Below are 27247 nucleotides of genomic sequence, written 5' to 3' on the forward strand. Positions count from 1 at the left end.
TGGTTAGAAAGTGTGAATACTCTCAAACGTAGATCCAGATGTTGGGAACTATGTGTTAAAATCACCTTTATATTTCCAGTGCCTAGGGCAATACTTTACCTAAAGTGGGAGCCAAATCAAAGTATATTAAATCTAGCCGAATGAAACCAGAACTACTTAGCTGTGCTGGTATCTTAAGGTTCAAGACAGCCTCTTGCCCTATAACCAACACAGTCAGGTACTTTATTTCTGTTCTAGAATCAAAACGATGCAAAACCCTACATCCCTTGTGACCTAAACCTAAACCCTAATCAATAGGGTCTGCCACAGGTCTGTTGCCCTGTACCCGAATAAAAGATATGGGGGGGTGGAGGAAGAGGTGGGCAGAAATACAAGAGCAAGAAGGAATTTCCTTGCCTCATTAGCCTGTAATGTTCAAGCTGACCTAGAAATCCTGGCAGTTCCAACATTTGGGTTGACTCAGGCGGGGAAGAAAAATCCCAGGTGAATGATAATTGGATTACCCAGTTATGCCCCAGAGCCAAATGGCTGGAAAAGGCCAGGTCAGTAGGCTCTGGTACAGTTAAAGTGACATTATTTTCTAAATCAAAAATGGAGACACTCGGGCTGACAATGGGATGGAATAGTTTAAATTGGGGCTGTCCTAGAAAAATCGGGGACATATGATGGATTTAGGTCGGTAGCTTATTTTGCAAGGGCTCCTCTGGGCCCAATATGCTAATGGAGAGGGGATTAAGGATCAAACCCGGGAGATATCCGAGGGGAAGGCTGTCACTGATTTGTAAGGCAAGAAAAAGATGAAAAGATGTGCTCCGTACACAGCACATGAAGGTACATATCCGTAGGTATGAAGTAGGAAGGAAAGGAAAGTTGATCAGAACAGAAAGTACGCGAGTGAGATCAGGTGAGGTTCTGAAAGGCGGGGTAGGTGGGCCGGTGCGGGTGGGCCATGGCAGGGCACTGACTGGTATCCGACACGGAGCCCAGGGCTTAGAGTTCAGATGGTAGCTTCGCCACTGGTTTACAACCTGACCTTGGGCCAGTTATTTCCCTGTCTGTGGACTTCAGTTTAAATAGAGAATCTCACAAATCCCAATTTTAATGTAAAGAAGCAACAAATATAGTCTACCTTCATCTGGCATAGGAAGGAGAGAAAACACTCTTCTAAAAATGGAAGAGAAGACAGACACAGAACAGCTTGTCCCTTTCCATCCAATTAAAAACCTCGTGAGACTGAACTAGAATAAAAACAAAACTCTCCAGGGAAGCCGCAAGCGCCTCCAAAATAGGGAGTCCATCACCAACAAAGTATGGCAGATGCCAGCAGTCTTGCCCCCGAACGCAGTGTCCGTCCCCGGGAAGTCGTCACAGTGGGGAGACCGGCTCTGGGCTGGGGCTGGGGTGTGTGGGGCCCGGGGACGCGGAAGCTGCGATGCGCCGGGGTGACACAGGGCTTCCAGGGGCGGCGGGCGCGCAGAGTCCCCAGGCGAGCGAGGCAGGGGAGCGGGGCACCTCCCAGGCGCCGAGCGGGCGAGAGCCGCCGCTGGCATGGCCTGGCAGCCACCTAGGCCCGGGCCGCGAGGGGCACCGAGGGCGGTGCCCGGCTTCCAGGGCGGAGAGCGCGGCCTCCGGCCCCCCTTCTGGCGAGAACCCCTCCCCCGCCCAGGCACTGACCTGTCCAGGGCCCGGCTGGGCCTGGCCGGGCGGGGCCTACGCTGCCCCTCGGCCGGGCGCCGCCTCGCGCGGGGTCCCGGGCCCGGGCGGGCCGCCTCCTCTCCGCCGGGAGCCTCCGAGCCGGGGCCCGGGGCTGCCGCGGCGCATCCGACCGCACCGGCCTGGCCGGCGTCAACAAAGGGTGGCCGGGGCGCGAGGCCGGGACGGGGGCGCGAGGCCGGGGCGGGGGCGCGGGCGGCGGCCGGGGTTGCGCGCGCGCGCGCGGCGGGCGCTCGAGGGCTGCAGCCGCCGCGGAGACAATGCGGCGCGTCTGGGAAGGCTCCCGCGACCGCCTCCACCGGGGGCGGGGCGAAGGCGCGGGGCGGGGCGGGGCCGTGGGAGGGGCGGCGCGGGCTCGGGCCGCGCGCTTCCTTTGTGCGCCGAGCCCCGCCTCGCGCCCTCCGGAAGGCACGTTAGGGACACCCGGGGTTCAGCTTAGGGAGGCGGGCGCCGCGCCACGAGGAGGCTGCACTGGCCCCCTGCGCAAGTGCCGCTTGGCGGGGCCGGCTCGCGACTCCCGCCTTGGACCGTTCACTCCCTGTGGGGCCTGGGGGGGCTGTTAGAAGACTAACGACCGCCAGTCACCGAGAGCTCAGTTCATGCCGAGCCCTGTCCTTACTCTCCCCCTCATTGTTCACAGCGACCCTACAAGTACGTAGTCACTCTCCTTCCCACTGGGAACCGAGGATCAGAGGAAAGTCATGGCCAGAGTGCCCGGGTCACGCCTCCGTGAGCGGTGCTGGGCTCGCGGCGGAGTCTGATTGAGGAAGTGGGTGCCGGCGGCCCGCGATGCCTGGCACACGGTCGGAGTCCCCTAAGTGTTGGCTCTCTTCCCCAGGCGCATCGGGTGAACCTGCGCCGTCATGGCGAAGCGCACTCATTCAGCACGCGCGCGTGCGAGGGGCTGCGCAGGGAGAGAGGTGCGGCGTGACGTAGTACCCCCCTCAGGAGCGCGAGGCGCAGGAGGGTGCTGGACACACGCCAGGACTTCTCTGCCTCCTTGACTTCCCTCTATTCCCAACATGGCCCCATTTTCTTGCCTTCCTTAGTGTTCATATTCTTTCCCTGCCTTCTCCCCCTACCCCTTTTCACTCAGGCCTCATCCCATCTTTGTTTACATTTATATTACATTCCTCAAATATTTACTTAACTCCCTTTCTCCTCTATTTTTCAAATGTTCAACCCCCTTTTCATTCATATTCACATTCCCTTCTTCTCTGCTTCTGCATTTCTTACAGTTATATTTTGTTTATAAACGAGGGTAACAGGATTGTATACTCAGCTCCTATTCCCTAACGTGCCCACACTTTCCTGCCTCCCTCTCTTAAGTTCCACCAGTTCTTCCTCGAATGCTCTTTCCCTAACTTTGAATGTCCAGGTCCTGCCTATCCTTCAAGGTCTAGACTCAAGAACAGCAGCAGTTGGCAAACTTTTTCTGTAAGGGACCAGAGCGTAAATATTTTAGATTTTGCAGGTCCTACGGTCTGTCGCAACAACTCTGCTGTTGCCGCAGGAGAGCAACCACAGACAATATGTACACAAAGGAGTGTGGCTGTGTTCCAATAGAACTTTATTTATGGGCACTAGAATTGGAATTTCAGAGAATTTTCATGTATCATGAAATAGAATTCTTTTGATTTTTTTGTGAGTTGCACTAACACTGGCAATGTGATGGTTTTAGCCATTGGGCTGTAGTTTGTCAGCCTCTGCTCTAGAGCAATGCCTGTCCTCCCTGAAATCTATCCTGATACTCTCTAGTTGGCAGTAGCTTTTCCTGTTTTATAACTTTTAAATGACTTACCTCAAATCCTTCTATGGCATTTATTTCATTTTACTTTCTATTGTAATTTTCCTATGCATTTTTCATCTTTCCCAGTAGACCTTCAGCTCTTGGGGGTGGGGTACAGACCATGTTTCTCTATGTGCTACCTCCCATCCCACAGTGCTTTGCACAGAGCGGGCATTCACATATACACAGAATGGGCTGGGTGCGGTGGCTCACACCTGTAATCCCAGCACTTTGGGAGGCTGAGGTGGGCAGATCACCTGAGGTTAGGAGACCAGCCTGGCCAACATGGCGAAACCCTGTCTCTACTAAAAATACAAAAATTAGCCGGGCATGGTGGTTTGTGCCTGTAATCCCAGCTACTCAGGAGCCTGAGGCAGGAAAATCACTTGAACCCAGGAGGTGGAGGTTGCAGTGAACTGAGATCACGCCAATGGACTCCAGCCTGGGCGATGGAGTAAGAATGTGACTCAAAAAAAAAAAAAAAAAAAAAAAAAAAAAAAAAAAAAAAAGAAGACATACACAGAATGGATATTTAAGTCTTGGGTGGTTGACAGTTGTTTCCACTATATAAAGCTTACTTCTCTCATGAGATAGATAGGACCTCAAGATGCTTGTTTGTGTATCACCTTGATTTATGGAGAAAGACAGGCAAATGTCAGTTCAGGTAGGGGTTTCTGGATTACAAACACTTGAGCAAAAAATGTTGATTACCACTGTTCTGGAGACAGGGAATGAATCCTCAGTGGGGTCCCGTATGATACTTCTATTATCAAATTGGTAAAAGGCAAAGAGAACATGCCATATAATTTGCAGGTGGCAAAGTTAAGCAGAGGAGTTAGTATAATGAATAGCAGAATTGAGATAGACAAGTTTCCTGCTTCACCATTTGTTTTTCTATGCCTCAGTGGTCTTACCTTTAAAATGGGGATGATAAAAGTTGCTACCTCAGAGGGTTATTGTTAGGATTAAATGAGGAAATATTTGTAAAGTCTAGCAGAGAGGGCTCAATACATATTAACTTAATCATTACTGTTTTCTTGCTAGGCTGGAACTTTGGGCTAAATTTATAAGATAACACTTAACAGATGTAAGTAATTATATTTTGGTTCAAACTTTAAATTATACAAGTTTGAGACTAAGGAGAGCTGGCATGACAGCAGTAAGACAAAACCTCAGAGGCAAAAATGAAACCCGCTCTCTGGAATTCAGGTGACGGTGCTCTGTGAACAACTGTATCATTCCTATGAGGTTGGAGAGTTCATGGGGGCACCGTCTTGATGAGGGAAGGTGAGGGAGTGACTGCTGTGGAGGCAGAGTCATGGCACTGCCCTTTCACAGCCATGTGACCTGGAGCCCCTTCAGCTTGTGTTTCTGCCTCTGAATAATGGGGACAGGGATGATTCTACTTATCTCAGAGGGCTGCCATGAGTAAGCAAAGGACTTGAAACAGTACTCAGCATGTAGTAGGTGTTCAACAAATTTTAGTTCCTCCCTACCATATAAAATATGGATCTAGGGAAAACCCCTGCCCCTGAAACAGGCTTCTAAAGACTAGTAGCTGTTTATGTTTGGAATTAATGTGCTTAATTTTGGGGAATCAAACTTTAAGAAAATTAATGAAACGGTAGAATGTAGATTGACAAGCATGACCAGAATGTTGAGAGTGGAGGTCTTTACCTGTCATAGGTAAAAAATGAAAAAAGTCTCAGATATTTAGCCTGGAGATTTTCTCTTTTTTAATGGCAAGAGAGGCAAGAGACAGTCTGACAACTGTCTACAAACATTGTATAAGATGGACTCTGCTACAGTTCACCGAAAGGGTGAAAGTATACAATTATACTTTGATAATTAGAGCAAATCTATAGTGGAATGGACTGCTGTTCAAAACCCCTTCTCATTTGCACGTGTGCAGAAAGAGAAGGGATGACCTCCTTCCTGTCCTTTAGTTTTGCTGCTGGTCTTTCTCCATATTCTTTTCCTTGATCCTGCTTCTGCTCGCTATAGAACCTTTATACCCTTTTTGCCCTGCCTTGTCCTAAGTAAGGTGTTTTTTCTTCTTATTTTTGCCTTGCCTTGTCCTAAGGTATTTTTTCTTATGTCTCCATCAATTTCCAAACTCGTTTTTTTTCCTCTTGGCTGTCCCCCCCACCAACAAACACAGCACAATGACTGGAACTGCCTCCCTGAGTTGCAGGTGGTCCATAGCTCAGAATGTCACTGAGACCTGGGCCAACATTGCTGTGCAAACTACCAGAGAGGGAAAGGGAAGCAAATCGATCTCTGCAGAAGGTGGAGGTACTGCCGTGCTGCTCCCATCTGGGTGAAGGGACCCAGCAGAGTCTCCTGAACCCCAGGCGAGAAGAAGTCCACTCGTAACCGAGCGCACACAGACAGACAGATGGGGGTCCCAGAGCTGGGCACAGTTTCCTCAGAGATGCTCCCTGTGAGCTTAACTCATTTGAGTCCCTTTCTTCTTCCTCCTGGCATTTCCCTTATTTTTGAGATGTGGTAGCCGTTTTGCCATAGTTTCAATATCAAGAACCCCCTTTCATACCAAAGGAAGCGAAGAACTGTGGGAACTGTCCACCTGCCTCCACTCTCCACTCGCCATAGGTATGTGGATACACCTGACACCAGTGACATGCAGGCAGGCCCCAGTATCTGGCTCTAGAACTTTTACCCTTTTGCTCTTATATCTTCTGTATCTCCCCTGCTTTATCCCTGGTTCATTCTCACTTCCCTCCTCTGTTTCCAGCCTCCCAGCTTCCCTGCTTGTAATAGTTTACCCTCCCATTCTAGACACCCAAGTGAAATGTGCCAGGGCATGGCAAGAAAGGTCAACTTCCTCCCCTCCCCCAGGGCCCCACTGTGCTTCATACCGTGAGCTGGGGATGGCTGGATGTTAGGGCTCTTGGATACAGGCAGGCCACCAGGCATGGCAGTGATAATGGCCTGCTGATGTGGTGACAAGCCAGACCGAGTCTCAGGCACACTCTTCTCCCCTGGTGCCACTTCTTTCCAGTCATCAGGGACACACTGCTGGGGCTGTCAAAGGACAGGACAGAGAGAGGGGCCTCTCAGAAGTGGCCTTTGGGCCCTTGGATACTTCCCTCGTTTCCGTGGAGCGTGAGAAGCAGGCAAGGACTTTAAGATTCAGTCATCCTCAAACGGGAAAGCCCTCTCTTCCTTCTTGGAATCCCCAGAGGTGACTTCACCTGTCAGCCTACCCAGAGTACCTCTTGACGCTGTGGGGCTGTCTGAGCTGTGGTCTCCCCATGTGCTCCCTGGACCTTGGGGCTGGCTTACTCACCACTGGTGAAGCAGGCTGCAGTTGCAAGATGACGGCTGAAGTGTGCTGGAACCTGCGTTGAGGGGTGTGGGGCATGCCCTCGGGATGTCCATTCTGAGGCCCAACATCAGGTGTGGGAGGGTGACACTGCTGACTGCCGCCAGACTTGTGCAGGTTGGCAGTGGGGCACTGGAGTGGAAGGGCGGGTGTAACCGGGCCTACTGGCATGGCATGGGCCTCTGAGCTGGGCTGGAGGGCCACACTTGGAGAGACTGAGGCGAGCTGGGGGTGCGGCTGGGCTTGGAGCACAGGCCGTGACTGCTGGGGTGGCGGCTGCTGCTGTTGCGGCTGTGGCTGCTGCTGGATCACAAACTGGGGTTGCAGGTGCTTTGAGGATGGCTGTGGGAGGAGCTGGTGTGGCTGCAGCTGAGCGTAGGCTGAAGGCGGAAAGGCCAGGTTAGAGAGCATGGCTTGACCTTCTCTTCCGCTGTGTCCTCCGACTCTGCCCCTCCCACATCCAAATAAAAATTGCTTCCCAAATTCAATGTCTCTTGTTTTCATCCCTTTCATTTATCCTGAGCCTGGCCTGCTCATTGCCATGGCCTAACACGCTCACTGTATTCCTGCTTTCCTCCTTTGCTGGAGGAACACTGGGCTCTTTGGGCTGTCCCCAACCCCCAAAGCTCAACTCCTCAAAACTCAAAACTCACCTCCTCTTTGGCCAGTCTGGCAGTTGAGAGAAACACTGGATTCTAAGTGCGGCATGCTCTCTCTCTCCTCTGCACCCTTCACCCGCTGTTCCCTGTGCCTGCAACAGCTATAGCCTCTCCACCACCCAACCCAGCTCTGTGTGGCTAGTCCTCATCCAGCTTCCCAATCTAAAAACTGGAAATATAGTTTCTGCACAGAAGTTGTTAAAAGGATGAAATGAGAAGAAAATGACTTAATGCACACAGCACAGAGCCTGGATATAGTCATACGCAGTCATTTCTAGTTTTAAAGATTCTGTCAGTCTGGTTTAGGTTCTTAGAGTACCCCAGGTCTACCTCTATCGTAATAATGCTTGTCAAGGTGGTTTGGAATTGTTTCTTATCTATCTTCCATGAACTCCTTGTAGTCAGAAACTATCGTGTATCTCTCTATCCAGAACTTAACACAGTGCCTGACAGGAATTTATTTTTTGCCATGTGTTGCTATGCTAGCTTTTCCCTCTTCCATTTTAAGCAGGCTGACTCTTTGAGGTGAGAAATCTTATATTTTTTAGTAATCCCTTCAGTGTCTAGCTCGTGCCTTGTTTAAAGTAGGGATTCAGGAAATTCAGTCCAGTGACTGTCTCTGCACAGATCACTCTCTAGACAATGCCATGCCAGCCTAGGAGGAAGGAGCTCAGCTGAATCTGTCCTGTTTAAAGACTGTCCTCCACAGAGACTTCCACGGCTGGAGAGCTAGCCAAATGCAAGGCAGGCCACAGCTGGAGGCCCACAAATGGATTTTTACAACTAAAGCCTCATGCTAGTAAAGATAAGGCAAATTCTGGGTCCTGAGTCACCCACATTTTAAAAGTACCCTGTGATGCAACAGGTGCAAAGTAAGCAGGTTTCAAACTGAGTTATGGGAGGTACCTTCCTTCTTTTTTTTTTTTTTTTTTTTGAGATGGAGTATCGCTCTTGTTACCCAGGCTGGAGTGTAATGGCGCGATCTCGGCTCACTGCAACCTCCGCCTCCTGGGTTCAGGCAATTCTCCTGCCTCAGCCTCCTGAGTAGCTGGGATTACAGGCACACGCCACCATGCCCAGATAATTTTTTGTATTTTTTTTAGTAGAGACAGGGTTTCACCATGTTGACCGGATGGTCTCGATCTCTTGACCTCGTGATCCACCTGCCTCGGCCTCCCAAAGTGTTGGGATTACAGGCGTGAGCCACCGCGCCTGGCCGGTACCTTCCTTCTTGAATTCTGTCTATTCACATGCAAGTTTTGAATGATCTCATCCCAGGGCGACATGGAATTCCAAGCAGAATTTCAACAGGAATGGAAAGGACAGAAATAAGATGCAGTAGAAAGGACAAGCAAAATTGTCCTTGGTGACTGACTATCATAGTCAGAGGGAGAGGGACTATGGATCTCCCACAAGGGTTTAGTGTGGATCATACTGAATGATGGGTTTGAGAAACTTGGACACCAATGTGATGTTGGGGGAAGCGTGTTGGGTTTGAGTTGATGGCGGAACCTTTGTGGAAATGCCAGCAGGCATTTGCTGATTATAAATTGTCCCTGCCCCCAATCTAAGCCATGTCTCCTTATCTGGAATAGGTCAGAATTTAACAGTCAGGCATTTTTGAGAAGACTGTTGATAAGGCACCTGGGAACCACTGCAGAGGCCACACAGGACTACGTTAGGCCCCTGCAGCCAAAAAGATCTGGAAACGATGGGCGTCATCATTGCAAATGCAACCAAAACCCTTTTCTCCCTAATGCAAAATCACTGGATTCCTGCCCCTGGAATGTGGACTCATTCTAGCGGCTGCCCATGTGAGGCGGGAGCTGGAGATGGTCCAGGTCAGGAATGCTAAGAGGATCAATGGCATACCCCACTACTTGCTGGCTGTGTGGCCTGAGACAAGGTACTCTTCTTTCTCAGAGCTTTAGAGTTTAATCTGTGAAACAGGAAGTCTGGGCTAGGTGATCACATGAATCTCTTCCACATCTAGAATTTGATGGGGTGGCTACAGCAGGAAAGTAGTTTACAATTCAGGATTAATAAGGAGGAAAAAGGGTTATAGAGGGAAAAGCTTCTAAATCCATACAGCATAAAAGGGTATAGGTAGGGACAGCACATATTCATTTTCCCAAAAGACTGGGAAAGGGAGCTGCTGGCCTGGCTTCTATTCCTGTGCTTCCTCTCCTATCCCATTTTCTCCCCACCCTGTGCTTCTCATGGAAAACTGAAAGCCATTGTCTTAGGACAGATGAGGCTACTGTACACCATGGCTGGAAATAAAGCTCAAAAGGCTTGAATCAATTCACAGATCAGAGACCCCAAGGTGTTTTGGGGGATATACTAATACACCCTTAACTTTTCGAGGTTAATAAAAACAAAGATCAGGATTTAACTGCAGCATTATCCTGGATCAAAAAAAATATCCTTTTGTTTAGAGTATTGCAGTAACTTTGTAAAGGGTCTTCCTGAGTCCAGTTTCTTCTCTCTCTAATCCAGCTTAGAGAGTGCAAACCAATCTTCCTAGTGCACAGATCTGATCTCTCACTAAAAACCACCAGGACGCTCCTTTGTCTGTGGTTGTCTGAAGCCCCTGGCAGGCAATCAAGATATTTTTACAACATAAACTAACCTTTTACTTTTTATTACTTCTTTGACTCACGCAATCTTTACTGTTCACCGTACCTTGTACAGAGTATATGCCTTTTCTTATATTGTCTGGAGTGCCACAAATCAAATCCTAGTCACCATTCCCTGGCCCTTACAGCTGACAGGACTTTCCTCTTTCTCTGGGATGACATTCAGGCCGCTTGCTTTGCGCTTCCCTCAGAGAAGCAGTATGCCCAGAAGTCAAGTGTGAGCTCTTGAGTCAAAATGCTTGGATTTGAATTCCAACTCTGCTGCTTACCGGCTGTGTGCATGGGGTGAGTTACTTGACCTCTGTGTACCTCTGTGGCGTCAGCTTTAAAATGGAGGTAAGGATGACACCTATCTCAGAGTTATTTCAGTAAGTGTCTTATCTCCTTTAGTAGGTAGAATTTATGTGAGTCATTTGTTTCCTCCAAAATATCTTGAATTTAGTGAATGCTCCATCAGTACTGCTGAATGAATGACAGACAACATGGCGGGACTTGTTTATCCCACAAAACTTGTTTTCAAGGGTTCGAGTATGCAGGAAACGACTCACTGTCTCAGAAATGCTGAGACACTTGCCCCAAAGCATACCAGGTATAGTTGCAGAACTACTTATGCACTTATTTTCATAGAAGTCCACTCTAATTGCCCAGAATTAGAGGTTACCTGGCCTACAAGCAAGGAGACTGCCTGTGGGAGGGGAATGGCAGATCTTTTCACTAGTCACTACTCTTAAGTCAAGATACACTTCCAACTATTCATTCACTCAATACACAATTTACTAAACACCTACCACACACCAAGTACTATGCTTGGTAGTGGCTAAAACATGGTCCCTAGAAGAGATTACAGTTTAGTAAAACAGATGGTAGACAGATACTCTCAGCATAATTTGGTAAACATTATGATAGGAGATAAGCACAGAATATTGAGAACGTGGAAAAGGGGAGTCAGCTTTGGAAGGAGAGCAGAGAAGGTTTCCCAGAGCAAGTAAGTGTTTAACATGATTCAGAGTTAGGAAGATGACAAAGGGAACAGCATTCAGGAAGACTCAGAGGCATAAAATACCATGGTGAATTCGGGGATCTCCAGGGCATTAGTTGAAGCCCAAGGTGTCTAAGAGAGAGGAGTCAGAAGAGGAGGCAGTTTTCAGCTGGGCCTAAGTTATGCTGGCACCTTCTAGGGGCTGCTTATTCCTCAAGATGTCTCACATGATTAGGCTGCAGGAGGTAACTGAGGTTGGGGCTGGCTGTAGAGGTCAGCGCTCCACATACACTAGAATAGACAAAGAAGCTCCTTTTAGAAAACCCTAAAGCAATAGCCAGACACGTTTTCCATGATGCATTCCCTTGGCTTGGGGTCAGCAGGAGTTTGAAAGGGGAAGCAGAGCTAAGGGAAGTTTGCTGTAAGAAACTTATAAAACAGTGTTGGGTTGCCCCTGCAGGGGCACTCTATCATAGTGTGATTCTGCCTGAACGTATTCGGGCCTGTTCTGCAGCCCTCTGGGAAAACTACCAAATACTTGCCGTGTACAGGATTCTTTGCTAAGTAGCTTGGAGCATTAAAAAAGAAACTGTCACCTGCATTTCTGTCACGACTCTGCCCTTGGCAGAGGATAGCAGTATAGCGTAAGTGAGTCGATAAAGGCATGGGTTTTAGAGTCAGTCAGATCTGGGTTTAAATCTTGGCTCTGACACTGACAGGCTGTGCAATCTTAGATACGTTGCTTAACCTCTTCGGATGTTGACTTGCTGTTCTGTAAATGGTGGTATATACCACATAGCTGTTAGTATCAAATGCAGTATTTTGTTTAAACCACAAAGAGGTTCACTGCCTTTGCTTAACAACTGGTACCTAGAAGATGCTCAGTAAATGGTAGCTATCCTTAAAATACTACCTGTGATCTGTGTATTGCTTTGAACTTCTTAAAGAATTTTTATCATTTAAATCTCATTTATTTCTAACAAGAAGCCCATGAGGCAACTGAGCAGTGTTTTTATTTTACAAGCAAGAGCTGAGAGTCATTTCCAAGGGACTTTTACGATGCAGTAAGTGAAGGGGAACTTCGTTTGACAGGTGAGGCATGGCACCTTGCATATAACAAGATGCTGATGGTCAAGTGAATAACACAAGTCAGTAAGGACAAGCGAGTATAGCAAGCCTAGTATTAGTTGCAGGCAGTTGAGAATTCTAGAGGCCATCTTGGAGGTATGGACAACAAAAAGGAATTGTTATGCCAGGAGGCAGGGAGAGAAAGGGCATATGACAGGCCAAGAAAGTCACAAAGGAGTAGAAGTTGGAGAGAAGAGACAACAGCATATTTGCTTGGCCATAACAGAGGGTCTGCATGAGGCTGCCATGAGCAGTCAGAGAGGAGCAGTGGGCAGTTGGGGGAGGGATTTGAAGGTCCCCCATGGAGTCAGATAGTCATAGTCATTAACATGATACTTAATGAGCCCTTACTAAAGACTAGGCATTCCAGCTGATCAAGGAGTTCCTAAAGACACAGTGAAGATTTTTAAACAAGAAGGAAATAACACAGTCTCTGAGGGAGATAATTCTAGCAGTTGTGAGTAGGATGTCCTGGTGATCAGTTAAGCGTCATCCCATCAGCAGGCCTTAAGTAAAGCAGGAAGCCAAAACAAGGGGAAGTGTCATTAGAACCTGGTGACAAACTGGTGATAAGCTGGGTGGTGAGGGAGGGTGGGAATGAGGGAGGGCTTTCTCTGTGCCGGTCACTTGCGCAGGCCATCTCATTTACGGCCTGTGGGAAATATAATCACCTCTGTTTTACAGAGGAGGAAATGGAGGTTTACAGAGCTTAGGTAACTTGATCATGGTCATTAAACTAATAGGTGATGAAACTGGGGTATGAAACCAGGTTAACTCCGAACCCCACTGCTTTACCCACTGAACACTCTGCCTCCCTGGTAGCTCTGCCACCAACAGGCTGTGCAGTCTTAGATAAATTGCTTAACCTCTCCAGATCTTGACTTCCTGTCCTGTAAATGGTGGTACATACCACATAGCTGTTAGTATCAAATGCAATATTTTGTTTATACAACAAAGAGGTTCACTGCCTTTGTTCAATGCCTAGTAAATGCCCAGTAAATGGTAGCTAATCTTAAAATACTACCTGTTATCTGAATGTGAAGTCAAAATAACTCTGTGATTCTGGGGTGCAGGAGGACCTCGTGATTGTGGACAGTGCTCAGGAAACTGGTAGAGGGGGCCTTTCCAGAGAGGAAGACACAAGGTTTTTGTTTTACAAATTATCCACATTAAAAAAAAAATCTTGTATGCAGGTGGGGTGATGTCCATCCTACAGACAGCTGAAATGTGTGGAGAGAAGGGAGGAGGACAGGGATGGATGTGTGTTAGGAAGTCACTGGCAGACAGGTGGTGGATGTCTGAAAGGTATGAACCAACAAAATCCTCTGTGAGTGAAACACAGGGGCACAGGACTGAGTTTTGGGAGACCCACAGCTAATGGCAGAGGGCAAGAGAAAAGGAAGGAGGGTCGCACCTATGCACACAGATGGTCCCACATACCCATGCTGGGCTTAGGTGCTTCCCAGTGCCAGCTGAGATCCTCCTCCTTCTGTTCCATTCTTGAAACTTACTCATATTTCAAAGTTCCACTCAAATTTCTGTAGCCCCCATTAGAATTTAAACTTGTTCATCTCTTTAATGCCCATAGTACTCAGCATAATGTTTGGTACATGATAGGTGCTGAATGAGTATCTATTGAGCTAAATAGTTAAAGAGACAAATGGTTTGGCGATGACAGTGACTCTGAGCCATACCTCTTTCATTTGTGAAATGGAATAATCACAGTAGAGATTAAGTGAGATATGTAGGTAAAGCATTTAGTACAGTACGTGAAACATGGCTGTTCATTAACTGGTAGTTATTACTGTTATCCCACAGCAACCACAGAAATAGTCTAATGGAAGCCGAGGGTGAAGAATTTCAGGAAAGAAGAAACGCCCACCAATTCCAAGTCCCTTTGTGTGTCACAGTTGGCTTTCTCTCACACATACACGCATACAGGCTCGCACACACAGTGAAAGATGTTGAGCAAAACAGAAAGCTCCTCCACTGATAACCTATGTCATCTGGATTTTTCTCCCAACATAAAAAGAGATTCTTCGTTATCTAAATTTGGTGCTACGGTGGACAGGTGAAATGACCTTCATGGCTGCCTCCACAATTTTAACATCAAAATCATTGGGGATTTCTAGTGAGTGACAGTCCCACCTGTATGCTTTGTTTTTTATTGGATTCCCTAAGTAAAAGTGTGCTTACAGTTTGGAGGCTGCTTTGGGAGGGAAATAAGGTACCTAAGAATCCTAGAATAAGCAATGTTGCATTGTCCAGCCTATCACAGACAGAAATCACTGTCCCCTGCACAAAACGCTTTCTGTGTTCAAACAAAGCAGCTGTGTGGCCTTTGAACAGAGTTCTCGCTCCTCAGCTGAGACCTGAGGCGGGCTGAGGATGCAGAACAAAGACCTGGCATCTGGAGGCCCAACTGGGTGAAAGGGCCCCAGCTTTTCAACAACCTGACAGTTCCCCTTTATCACAGCATCTCCCTCCCGGTCAGTAACTTTCTCCTCACCTTTGGGCCTGAGTGTGCACCCAAATCCCAGAGTTTATCCACTAGAATGAGGACTCCCAAGAACCAAGTCTCCTATCTGGGGCTGTGGCCCACTCCCTTAGGACTCGGCTTCCCTGGAGGCCAGGCCCAAGGGACCCCTGCTGCCTGCCCCTCTTCTGCCCTCTGTTGCTCAGTCACGTCACTGAGAAGGGCAGGCAAGGCGCCTTCCTTCCCCTCCAAAGCCCAACCTCTTAGGCTCTGTTCCCCGCCCCTTACTACCCTCCCCCACCGGCTCCCCCACCCCTTTTCTCGGCATAAGGGACCTTTTCTATTTGCAGAGCCTAAAGAAGCTGGTTGCCAAGGTGACAGGAGCAGGAACAGCAGGGAGCTTGCCATGGGGGAGGGGCTTTGCCCCCAAACAGCTGTCAGTGGGAGCAGTCCCAGCTGGGACTGGAGGGTCTGCCTGCTCTGGGAGGAAACAGCCCCAGGAGAACACATTCCTGTCTGCCATACCCACCCCCCTCAACTGCCCACCACAAGTCTCCACTGGTTACTTTCCCTGGGGGCAGCCAGCCAGCCAGCCAGCTCAAAAAAATGCTCCAATAACAAACAAAAAATGCATGTGCTCGCTCGCTTTCTCTCTCCCAGACACACACACACACACACACACACACACACACACACGCTCAAGCATGCTCTTCTTTCCTGCTCTCAGATCCCTTGGTTCATTGACAGTGGGTTGGCTGTGCAGGAGGCCAAAAGTCACCTCTGCCCAGGGAACTGTGTAGCTCAAGACAGGTGCTGCTCCCAGCTGCCCCCCACCCCCCAGGTCCTAAGAATGATTTCAGTCTTTTTTATCCAGAGGCCCTGAGAGGATCTACCCCTCCTAAGCCTCCCTAGCTGCCTTCCATCTGGGAGGTGGGAGTGGGGGCATGCAATCGCTGGGCTTCCAGAGAGGAAGGGGTGGGAGAGAGGAAGAATGAACGAGATGGTGGGAGGCAGGAACAATGCAGGGCCCACTGCTTTGTGTCTCTGGGGAGAGGTTCTTTGTGGGATTGCAGCTCCCAGCTGCTCCATAGAAAGTTCTGTGGAGCCACTGGTCTCTGCGCTGCATTCTAGCCATGCACTGTTAGCCTCAGGCCCTTGGGCCTCAAGCCTGTCACCTGCTGGTGTTTACCTTCACACCGGGTCTCCACCAGACTCTGCAAACCCTGAACAGGCTTAGAACCCCCAGACTCTTTCAGCTTTGGGCTAGAAATAGGAAAGGCTGAGGAAGCCCCAGATTACTATAAGAGCTGAGAGGGGCAATCTGGCTTGAGATGAAGAACACAGTGCTCTGGCCCCCAGCTCTGCCACTTATTACTTAGGTCACCTTGAGTGAGTGACATAAGTAGTAAGCTCCTGGAGAACCTCTCTGAGCTTCAGTTTGCTCATCTGTAAAATGGACAAAGATCCCACCTCCCAGACAGGGATCTTTCCAAGGTTTAAAGAGTGCGATGCGTACAAATGCAGGGCACGAGATCCAGCACATGATGGACATCCCGTGAGTGCTGGTCTCATTTCTGTCCAGTTTTCTTGAGAACCGAGTTGCCTAGCAGCCTTAGGAGGAACCCAAGAACTAGTCTTTCTTTTGAACAGTGTTAGAACTTGGGGGGGCTGGCTTAGATTTAGAGGGAGTTTACATTTCGGCCTGGGCCAGAAGGGGGTTCTCAGGAAGGCCTGAGACGCAGATGGTCCTCCAGGGCATGCAGATTGAATGAGAAAATAGAAGTGCTCATTTGGGGTCTCAGCTCTAGTCCAAGCTGCTTTCAACACATTGAAAGAGCCCCCAGTCTGCCCTTCTGAACCTCACTTTCTTTTTCCATAAAAGGAAGAGGCTGGGCCACTTTCTGGAGAAGGCCATGCCAGACAGTGAGAAACATCTGAAGCCACAGGGCAGTGAGGCCTCCGTGGGGAGGTGCCTTTCTTGGCTCAGCGGTGGCCGCTGGAATGCAGCGACTGACCCTTTGGCCCTGGGTGATTTCTGAAACCTAGAGAAGGTGAATGAGAGATTTCGATTACATTTCCTCCAAACTCTGTGCCACGTGGCTGCCTGGGCATCTTCCCCACTCTGCGGGTCACGTGCTTGGGCTGCAAGACTCATATGCCATGTCCTCTGAGGGATGGCATCTCTGACCCATTCTGCTTGGCAGGCAGCTGACCATCTGTGCCCACACTGTGCCTGGTACTTAGTCCTAAAATAGAATTTATGAAGTAGAATGGATTTGCTTCTATATCTGGCTCCCTCCTTTGGACTGCATACTCCTTTAGGGAAAAAAAAATCCTATCCTGTTTTGACAAAGATGCATTGAGATATACTCTTGATATATTTTCTCAACAAAAAACCCTGCAGGCTAGATTGGATGGTAAAGTGGTTTGAGTGAGGACTGAGGTCAGTGGCTGTCTCAGGGATGTGATTAGCGTGACTCTCTCTTTAATGCAAAGCCATGTGGTCCACCACTCTATTTCTAGGGTAAAACAGTGTGGTCTTATTCCCAGACTGATGGGCCTGGCTTCTTGGGCTCTTGGCAGATTTTCCCATTAAAGATTGCCTGCAATGGGCAGTGCAGGAGAGTTCTGGTAGGCAGGGGAAGGGGTCTAGCTAAGGCGTGCTGATTCATCAGACTTGCCTCTCAAGGAATCTGCTAGATTTATTCTCCAGTGTCACCCTCACTGGCAAGCCTCTCCTAGCTCCTCTCCTCAAGGCTAGAGAGCTCCTCTGTTCTGACAACGTTCAGAGCTTAGATCTATTATGGCATTTGTCATGCTCTATTGCCCTGTACTTATCTGTCTCCCTAGCAAGACTGTGCCCTCCTTGAAGGGCAGGACCTGAGTCTCATTTATCTCTGCACACCTACAGCTGGCAACATGATTGGCAAACACTAATCAACAAATGCTTGCTGAATGATGAGAAAAAACAAACTTCCTACATTCCTGTCTCCCTGTCTGGTTCTTACATGCTTCTGGCTAGCCCCTGGACTTTTTGCTGAGTCTTGGAGAATTTCAAAATAGTCCAATTGCTAGCCTCCAGCCACTCCAGGTTGTGCCCACAGCTCCAGAGCTGTGGCTGTGTACCCCGATTCATCGCTGTGCCCACTGTGCAGAAGGACTTTTATTCCAACCGACATGGCTGCCCTGCCTACAGTTAGACCAGAAGCATGGCACAGTCAGGAGCTGATGGACACTTTGAGATAGGGAGGGAGGACAGAAAGACCCATGGCTGGTATCTCTGCAAGTCCATGGGAAAAAGGGAAGTCTAAAAGTCTCCTCCTGACCCACGGCCCTGAGTTTTCTGGGCAAGGATTCCTGCTTCCTGAAGACCTTACCTGGTGCAATGAGGGGGTGGGCAGCTACAGCAGGAACTGTCCGGCTAAGCCCAGCCCGGCCGTCCATGCTCCCTGGCACACTGCTGTTGCCATCTCCTTTCTTGAGTGGCTCCATCACACTGTCGGCTATGCCAGGCTTGGCACCTGCAGGGGAAGCCTGAGCAGTATTTCTGCCCTGTGCTGGGGTAGGCAGAGGCTGGCTACCGCCAGGTGTGGGTTTCAGGGCCAAGCTGGACAGGACAGGCTGAGTGGGGGTGGGGCCCGAGGCTGCTGCCGCTGGCGTCTGCTGTGTTCGGAGGGTCAAGTTCTGTACCTGGAAAAGAGGGGTCTGTGGGAGTCCAGAGATTGCGGGTAGTCGCAATGCCAACACACAACTAAGAGGGAGAGAGGGATGGATCCAGGAATGGCTGAGTAGAACAGGAGGTTGTCAAATCAGAGAGAAAGAGAGAATGTGTTAGGGGCTAGATGAGGAACCAGAAGCACGTGGAGTTGCTTAAGGGCCAGAGAGTTCGCTGTGACTGCATCCACCAGCAGAGGAGGCTGAGTTCTGAGAACGGCCTGCTGCCCAAACGGGCCGGCAGGGGTGGGGAGGCCAGGTTCTGTCCCTTCTGCTGCCCTCCCTCCTCCCCCACACTTTCAGGATTGATGAACACCATCCAGAAATAATTCCCAGCGAGGAGGAGCATGGGGCTTCCTGCACTGGAAAAGGCCAGGGCAAAAGTGGAAGTTAACTGACCAGCAAGGCCACCAGGCAAAGGGTTATCTTGTCTCAGAATAAGGTTGCCGTGCTCCCGGCACACTTACTCAGCCTGGTCCCTGGCGCCCTCTGCTGGACAGACAGAGGCTGTGTCAGACTCAGAAAATCCTGCTACCAGCCCTCTCCCCTTCTCCTCCCCATTCTGTAGATGAGGATGGGGAGATGGGAGTGGGAGGGGTTCCTTCCCTACTGCCCACAGAATCTTCCCAGCCACAGTAGTATCTGTGTGCTCCTAGCTGAGCAGGACACGTCTCTGCTCCCTCTTTTTATGCCATTTTTCACCAGTCCTAGCAGCACTACCGTGTGTGACCGGAGTGGGACTTTCCACTTCTGAAGCAGCAGGAGCCAGACCAGCTAACCTGGGGCAGGTGTAAGGTACAGAGGTAGCACAGCCCACCCCTCCCTGGCAATCATGTTGGCCTCAGCAGGCTGCCTTCTGGCTCCTGACGTGTGTTTGAGGGAGCAAAACAGAGCCAGGAGGGGCCGAGGCCTTCTGGAGGATAGTGGCTGTGCAGGCCTGGGGGTGCTGGGGTGTCCTGTCTCCCACCTGCTTTCCTAGCCGATCCCAGCCTCTCCTTGTGCCCATCCCCAGCATCAGTGCCCCTCTACAGGGGTGCCCACCCCCCTGCCCTCCCACAAGCATGGAGTCCTCACCTGGGCGGGGGTGGGGGGCCGGGCGGGGGAGCCAGTGCCGAGCTCAGGCTGCACAGTAGCGACGGTGGCCGTGGGCGTGAAGATGAGCTGAGGGGACAAAGGAACAGTGCCGCCTAGGCTCCTAGCTACCTGCACCAGGTTACCTGGCTGGGCCTGGAATCACAGGAAACGAGGTGCCTTTTACCTGCCCGATGTGGGCTTAGCCACAGGACACAACTGCTTAGCCCAGGAGTGGCTATGGGGGAGGTCAGGATGGTAGAAGTAGAAAAGCAAGGAAAAGGGGGAGTCCGAGGGGAGCGCCTGCCTTTCTCCAGCGGCTCCTGGCGTCCTGACCCAGGCTGGGTGCAGGGGTGGCGTGGGGAGAGCTGCTCTGGCCTACACCAAAGCTGAGTTCCCTTCAGAATCCTCTGAGAGGGGCTCATCCTAGAGGAGACCAATATTCCCAGGATACACTGAAGCCACCGTCTCCTCAACATCCTGGGAAGCAGGGACCGTGGGCTGAGACCGACGCCCTAGGACCACCTTCCACTTCTAACCCACTGTTGACCCCAGGGCTCAGCCAGGACAAGACTGTCCCCCAGGGGATCAAGTTCGCTGATACTTTTGGTCTTTTTCTAGTCAAATTTAGATTTAGAGGGGCCCAGAGACAACAACAGTGGAGGAGGCGGACCGCCTGGAGCTGTCCTCGGGTCTGAATCCCGTCCTGCGGGGTGCAGTTCACCTCCGTGGGAGTCTAGCACTGCATCAGTGTGGACGTGCTGCTGCCTTGACAGGGTGCTATCCCTAGAACTCTGCGATAGCGCAACTGTGCTTGCCTCTCTGTGGGTGTATGCCCTGCTCTGGGGAGGGAGGCAGACAGGCAGGTGTCGACCCCAGCGGAGTAGGACATAGAGACAGAGTCAGCTTTGGGCAGCATCACAGTGTGGCTGTCCAGTTCCCTAGGAAATGGAAGTCTACGTCATGCCTTGTGGGTAAGAGGCTATTCCCTGGGGATGGAGATGGGCCTCAAATGATGAACTCAGAGCCAAGAACAAATGAGCGGGAATGAGACCAGACAAGATCCAAGCGTCAAGTTCTGGCCTTAAGAACAAAGGGAGGGGTAGGACTGTGTTACCTTCCGGATAGTGTGTCAAGGGGCCGAAGGAGCAGACATCAGAATAGGAGGCAGGGACATGACCCACAGTGACTGAGCCCTACCTGGGGCTGCATGCTACTGCCGCCCAGGGAGTGTGCTGCCATTTTCCCAGGACATTCTCCTAAATCTTAGGGACCTGGTAGGCTCCTAAGAACCTTTACATCCCTCAGGGATGGTGCAAAGGAAAGAGCTGATGTCACCTGAGTACATACTGCCCAAACAAGCTCAGCTGACCTTGATTAGAATGGGGGCCCTGCTGGGGGGACAGTGGGAGCAGCAGCATGCCCTGAAGCTGGAAAGCATCTTTGGCCCCTGAGTTAGAGGTGGCCAGTCCTTGTAAGGTTGGTAGGAAGGGGAAGACCCCATTTCTGTCGAGCACACATGGATGTCTGGGTGTCCGGGACCACCTGGGCATGAACCCCTCTGCCCACCTGATTAATTTTGAGTAGTTTCTGATAAGAAGGGGACACTTCCGTTTCACTCTAGGAAGAGAAGGAAAGGTAGCATCCCAGGTAACTTTCTCTGTTTCAGCCTGGAGCCCCACCCTTTGTGACTCATTGAGCCTGTACCAAAGCTCCCTCTCAGCCTTCCAGGCCCCCTTCTTTATCCCACCCCTTACCTCCTGCCCCTGCCCCTAGTGCTTCCTCCCCATCCTTCTCCATCTCCCAGCTCCCAGCTTCTCTGCCTCTGTCTTTCTGGTGCCCCTGAGCCACAGCCCTGGCCATGGTTACTCACCATCTGTGCCCTCAGATACATCTGCGCTTGGCTTGCAGTCAGGGCTGGGGACGACGTGTTGCCCAAGAGCACGGCCTGCTGAGCGATGCCTGAGGCTGCTGCAGAGTTCACGCTCTGGGCCCGGTTGAGGAGCTGGGCTGCTGCTGGGGAGGCTGCCAGGTTGATCTGATGAGAGAGACATGCGAGGTAGGAGACGGAAGGTTCTTCTGGTGAACTGTGTCCCCCTCATCCATTTCTTCCTGCCCGCTCTCCTGTTCCTTGGTTTATTCAGCCTCCTTCAGGACCATCTGTGGTCCTTAGCCTCGGCGCATCCCCCTGCCCTGCCCCATCTCTGACCTTGGTGCCAAGCTGCAGGGGGATCGATGTTGAGAGAACTCAGCTATCAGCAGAGAGCGCTGACACTGGGAGAATGACAGGGAGTTACTAACCTAAAGGTCAGTAAGAGACATGTCTTTTTTTTTTTTTCCCCTGGCAAGAGCAACAGATTCCAGCCATGATGCTACATGGCTACGGATTCACCACAACTGGGTGTGGGAATGCATGGGCATTTTGGTCCTGGGGCTGTTGACTCCTGCTGCTCCCCCGTTCTACTCACCGAAGATGACTGGACCGGGGCCTGCGCAGACACATTGCTGCCTGAAGTGCTGCCTTGTCTGTTGGCTACCAGGCTTGCCTAGAAAAGAACAAACTTCTCTTGTTAGAGTCCCAGACCTCCCCCAGGCACTCCTGGGCTCTCATCATCCACAGGAGGTGCTGCAGGCTGGTGTTAAGGCCAGCAGCCTCTGGAGGTCAGCCCCCAACCTGCCTCCTCTGTGTGGTCCACAGCAAGAACCCACCTCCTCTGTGAATAAGGTGGGGATGGTAGCAGTACCTGCCTGATAGGATTGCTGAGAGGACTGAGTAAGCCCAGGCACTGCCACTGAGCACTCCAGCTATCAGGCCACTGCCTTCGGTGTGTGGAGCCCTCAACTCTACCACCATCACACCTGGCTAGCGCAGCCCCACAGAGAATCTGCAGACATGAGCTGGAGTGTCCAAACTGCCCCTCTCCCCATAGCCAGCTTCTCATCCTTCAAGTGTCAGCTCCGGTGTTACTCCAGCAGACAGGCCTTCCCTGACCATGCAATGCAAGGCCATCCACTTTGTCCTTCGGTCGGAGCAATCTGTTCTCTTTCATAGTGCTTATTATAACATAGGGATTTAAATATTTTGTTCCCTTGGCTATTTTGGTTTCTGTTTACTTGCTGTCTTCCATTATGAGCGCCAGGAAGACAGGGTGCTCCGTATACCCAGTGCCTGATATAAACTTTGCACACAGAAGGTACATAAAATGTTTTGCTGAATGGATGAATGAATGTGTTCTCAGCCAAGGAGGAGAGAGAGCCACAATGGGAGGCTCTCAGACAAGCTAACCAGGCAGTGCCCTTCGTTTGTGAATGCTTCCTTGGAACCCACGGTCCTCCTTAGACCTGCGGTGATGTGGTTAGAACAGGGGCTCCCAGCACTTCTTCCCTGGTCTAGAATCCTGCTGCTCCACTCACTAGCTGCATGACCTTGGGCCCTGTCCTGCATCTGCCAAAAGGAGATAATGACAGTAGTGCCCGCTTCACAAGGACTCTGTTAGGATGCAGTAAGAGAAGGATGTGAAGCGTGGGTGCGGTGCCTGCTTCCTCTCCCTTTTGCCTCCACAACCAGGACACCTGGCACCAGCCTTGAGGTCCTTCCCCAGTCTCACCTGCTGCACGGCCGCCAGGCTCTGGAGCTGAGCGCTGCTGAGGTGCTGCTGCTGGAGCGCTGCGGTCTGCAGCATGAGGTGCTGCTGCTGGGCAGCGTACATCTGCTGCAGGTACTGAGCGGCCGTGCTGGGCTGTCTGTGCAGGGCCTGCTGGATCACCTGAGGAGGGAGGGAGGGGAAGAGCCAGGCTGGCAGTTGCCACACAGGACACCCCTTTGGCAGTAACGCCTTCCAGGTCTAACCTTGGGAGATGCCAGGATCTGTGGCCACCACCATAACCAATTGTGGCCACTCTCTAGGGCAGTGGGAGGACACCTGTTCGCAGAGCTTCTGTATCATGTGTAACCTTGTCTATCTTGCCTCTCTCTGCAGCTCCTCCCCAGCACAGCCTGCTCCTGCATCAACTGCCTCAGTGAGGAGAATCAGAGCTGCACACCAGGCTTTAACCAACTCTTGGGCAGTAGGGAGGCTCAGGGGGACAGAGGTGTCTCCAGCAGGCTTGTCTAGCACTCCTCTCCCTCTGTCACTCTGCATCCTCAGATGAGGGTGAAGCTCAATAAGGCAGGGAGAAGAATGGGGTGGGAGGGAAGAGCCAAGTCAGCAAGGGGCCTACGCCAGCTTCAGCAACAGCTGGCCACAGGCAAATTCAGGCGGAGACAACGCCTTGTCCTTGAGGCTAGGCCCAGGGCTACTCCCCAGGCTTTGCCCACAGCTTCTCAGAGTCCCATCAATCCCTTAGAAGAAGGTTGCCTGGGCCTTGCAGAGCAGGCCAGTGCCACAGGGACAGCACACTCCCCTTTTATTCTTTTTTTTTTTTTTGAGATGGAGTTTCACTCTTATTGCCCAGGCTGGAGTGCAATGGTGCGACCTTGGCTCACTGCAACCTCCGCCTCCCAGGTTCAAGCAATTCTGCCTCAGCCTCCCGAGTAGATAGAATTACAGGTGCCTACTACCACACCTTGCTAATCTATTTTTTTTGTATTTTTAGTAGAGATGGGGTTTAATCATGTAGGACAGGCTGGTCTTGAACTGCTGACTTCAGGTTATCTGCCCACTTCGGCCTCCCAAAGTGCTGGGATTATAGGCATGAACCACTGTACCTGGCCCCCTTTTATTCTTTCCCTTCCTCTCTCTTTCTCTCCATCATTCCTTCTTTTTTAGCTACTGTCTCCCATTCCCTGGCCTTATTGCTTGTTCCTTCTTTCCTGATGGGATTGGGTGATCTCCTGGAAAGGACAAAAGGCTGTCCTTTGATCGTCCCCATCTCCAGGAACAAAGAACAGAGAGTGCCTTTTCCCCTGAGTCCCAGAGATGCTTCTCCTGCCTTCTCCCACTGGTCACCCTCCTGCCATCTCTTTCCAGTTGATGCCCTGCACTGGCCTTGACCAGGCTTCCCCGTTTTCTACCCTTACCTCTGCTGAATCCCTGGCCACAGGCAGCTCCTGACCCTAGACCCTGTCTTGGTGAGCAAGCCTTGCCAGGATGGGGCCCAGGGGCCGGACAGGCTTTCCCCAGCTTGGTGTGACTTCTAGGGCTGACAGCTCTAGGACAAAACAGCTTTTGGCTCAGATTTGGGGTTCTGTAAAAACAGCCTGGTATTGCAGATCCTCAAAGGCTCTGGTGCCTCCCCAGACATCCCTGTCTCAACTCTTCCACATGCTTCCCCAGATTCCACTCCTCTGACATGAACGGTCCTCTCTGAGATACTGTTTTATTTTAACTCCATTCTTTTTCTCTCCTGATCTCCCAGAATTATTTTTCCTTATTCCCTTTGTCTAGGCCTTTGTTAGACTCCTGAAAGTGAGTCCAGTAGTCCAGCCCGCGTAGTTGAGATACTGTGACCCTTCCTCATGACACGATGTTAATGAAGGGAGACAGGAGGAGCCCAGGATGGTTCTGCGTGCTACCTTGGGTGATTCCAGTCGCCAGAGCAGAACCCAAGACCCCCTTGTGCCTCGAACTGTGATGAGTGGCAGGAGTGGGTACAACCAAATGTCGTGGCTAGAAACCAGAGCTAAGGTCCTCATGCATGATGGGCCAGGGGCTGGGGCTGGGGGCAAGGGTAGGAGCAGGAAATGTGGAGTCACTAAGCACGAGGTGGAAACAACCGGGAGAGGGAAGAGTCCTGGGCATCTGACGGCGTCTTCTCTAACTCAGGTTTTCAGGCCCTCTTACTGTCTGCTGCAGCTTTTCTCCTGTTCCCTTCTCTGGACCTAAGGCCAAAGCAGGATGAGGTCACTTTTCTAGTATATCCAAACTGTAATAGCAAAGTCACTGGGAGTAAACACTTATCGGCTGTGGTCTCTCTTTTCTGCCTGCATTATCCAGGAACCTCAAATGTAGTGATTAAGAACACAAGTCTGGGGTGAGTGTTAGGTTCAGTTTTTTTTCTTTACCTGAATGACCTTGAACAAGTTGTTACCTTCTCTGAGCCCCAGTTTTCTCAACTACAGAATTATGCCTAATAACAACCAAAAGGATAAATATGCAAAATGCTTAGGACTGTGTCGGGCACACAGCAGATGGCCCTGACTACATTTAGGAGCAGTGAGCCGCCGCCTGGAAGGCCTTGTGGATGACACTTGCCAACTGCCACTTTAGGGGAGAAGGTAAAAAGCTGCAATGACAAAGGCTTATTGGGGGGTTCTTTTTTGGCTTTTGGTCTTTGAAAAAGTGAGATCTGTTCTTCACTGGGCAATGGTCATTTAGAGAATGGGTGTGGGTGATGGCAGAGCAGCTCTTGGTCATGTGCTGTTATTGTTACTTGTCTGCCCTTTACTCTTACACGCATGTGTCCTCCAAACTCCCTGATTGGGCCATTTTGCATCCTTCACCCTCGTAACTATACACAATGTGTATCTACTAACTCACTCTCCTGTGCTTGTTCTACAGTCCACATCCAGATTATTCCACCAGATAGTCCCAGCACCTCCTCCTGGCTAGCCCTGGAGACTAATAAGGAGTTTAATTCCTGGATCAATTAGAATCTTACCTGCACGGTCTGCCGGTCAGGAATACCACTGTACACAGAAATCTGGGGCCCGGCGGGGCGGCTGCTTCCACCACTGCTGCTGCTGGCCCCACTGGTACTGCTGGGGGCACAGGCACTGCTAGATGTGTGCGGGGCTGGCAGCTCATTCTCCATGACCTGCAGTGTGGCGCAGTCAGGGTGCTCGGATGGCAGAAGGGCAGGCAGATGCTAGGAGAGAAGAGGCGGAAGTGAACTGTTTGACAGATGCTTACTAGAGAGTATCTGTTGGTCTTGAGTATCTGTGGGTTTCACATCCATGGATTCAACCAACCACGGATCAAAAATATTCAAAAGACAGTGTCTATACTGAACATGTACTTTTTTCTTGTCATTATTCCCTAACCAATACAATGTAACAACTATTTGCATAGCGTTTACATTGTATGAGGTATTGTAAGTAATCTAGAGATAGTGTAAAATATATAGGAGGATATGGGTCAGTTATATGCAAATATTATGCCACTTTGTATCAGGGACGTGAGCTTCCATGAATTTTGACATCCAAGGGCGTTCCTGGAACCAGTTCTCTGTGGATACCAAGTGACAACTGTACAGTGTATACATCAGCTTTCCAGTTTTCCAAACAGCCTGTGCTGGTGCCACTTGGGAACTGAGGTCTCTGCTTTTTGAGACTGGAGTCTCTGTCAGTCAGGCTGGAGTGCAGTGGCATGATCTTGGCTCACTGCAATCTCCATCTCCCGGGTTCACGCGATTCTTATGCCTTAGCCTCCTGAGTAGCTGAGATTACAGGTGCCTGCCACCATGCCTAGCTAATTTTTTGTATTTTTAATAGAGACAGGGTTTTGCCATGTCAGCCAGGCTGGTCTTGAACTTTTGACTTCAAGTGAGCTGCCTGCCTCGGCCTCCCAAAGTGCTGGGATTACAGGCATTAGCCACTTTGGGAGGCTGAGACGAGTGGATTGCCTGAGCTCAGGAGTTCGAGATCAGCCTGGGCAACACAGTGAAATCCTATCTCTACTAAAATACAAAAAATTAGCCGGGCATGGTGGCATGTGCCTATAGTCCCAGCTACTTGGGAAGCTGAGGCAGGCAGGAGAATCGCTTGAACCTGGGAGGCGGAGGTTGCAGTGAGC

At 50.6% G+C, this 27247-nt stretch overlaps 1 protein-coding gene across 7 annotated transcripts in view; it reads right to left on the reverse strand.

Annotated features, from left to right (window-relative positions):
• PHC2 (polyhomeotic homolog 2) overlaps nucleotides 1–27247 on the reverse strand; it is a 102817-nt gene that overhangs the window by 23904 nt on the left and 51666 nt on the right. For 3 of the 7 annotated variants that reach the window (XM_032246827.1, XM_032246826.1, XM_032246828.1), the window contains exons 2-9: nucleotides 26115–26321; nucleotides 23123–23281; nucleotides 21983–22060; nucleotides 21388–21552; nucleotides 19518–19670; nucleotides 18107–18419; nucleotides 6813–7228; nucleotides 6382–6547 (exon numbers count right to left, since the gene is read on the reverse strand). In XM_032246827.1, coding sequence (XP_032102718.1) covers nucleotides 6382–6547; nucleotides 6813–7228; nucleotides 18107–18419; nucleotides 19518–19670; nucleotides 21388–21552; nucleotides 21983–22060; nucleotides 23123–23281; nucleotides 26115–26267 — 1603 coding nt within the window. In that variant the 5' untranslated portion in view covers nucleotides 26268–26321. Of the gene's footprint in view, nucleotides 1–1674; nucleotides 1985–6381; nucleotides 6548–6812; nucleotides 7229–18106; nucleotides 18420–19517; nucleotides 19671–21387; nucleotides 21553–21982; nucleotides 22061–23122; nucleotides 23282–26114; nucleotides 26322–27247 lie in introns of those variants that run through there. The other 4 variants (XM_032246829.1, XM_032246830.1, XM_032246831.1 and 1 more) reach the window with 3 other exon arrangements.

Source organism: Sapajus apella, unplaced genomic scaffold (genome assembly GCF_009761245.1).
Source record: "Sapajus apella isolate SASKATOON/1434 unplaced genomic scaffold, GSC_monkey_1.0 scaffold62, whole genome shotgun sequence".
Classification (NCBI taxonomy): Eukaryota; Metazoa; Chordata; class Mammalia; order Primates; family Cebidae; genus Sapajus; species Sapajus apella.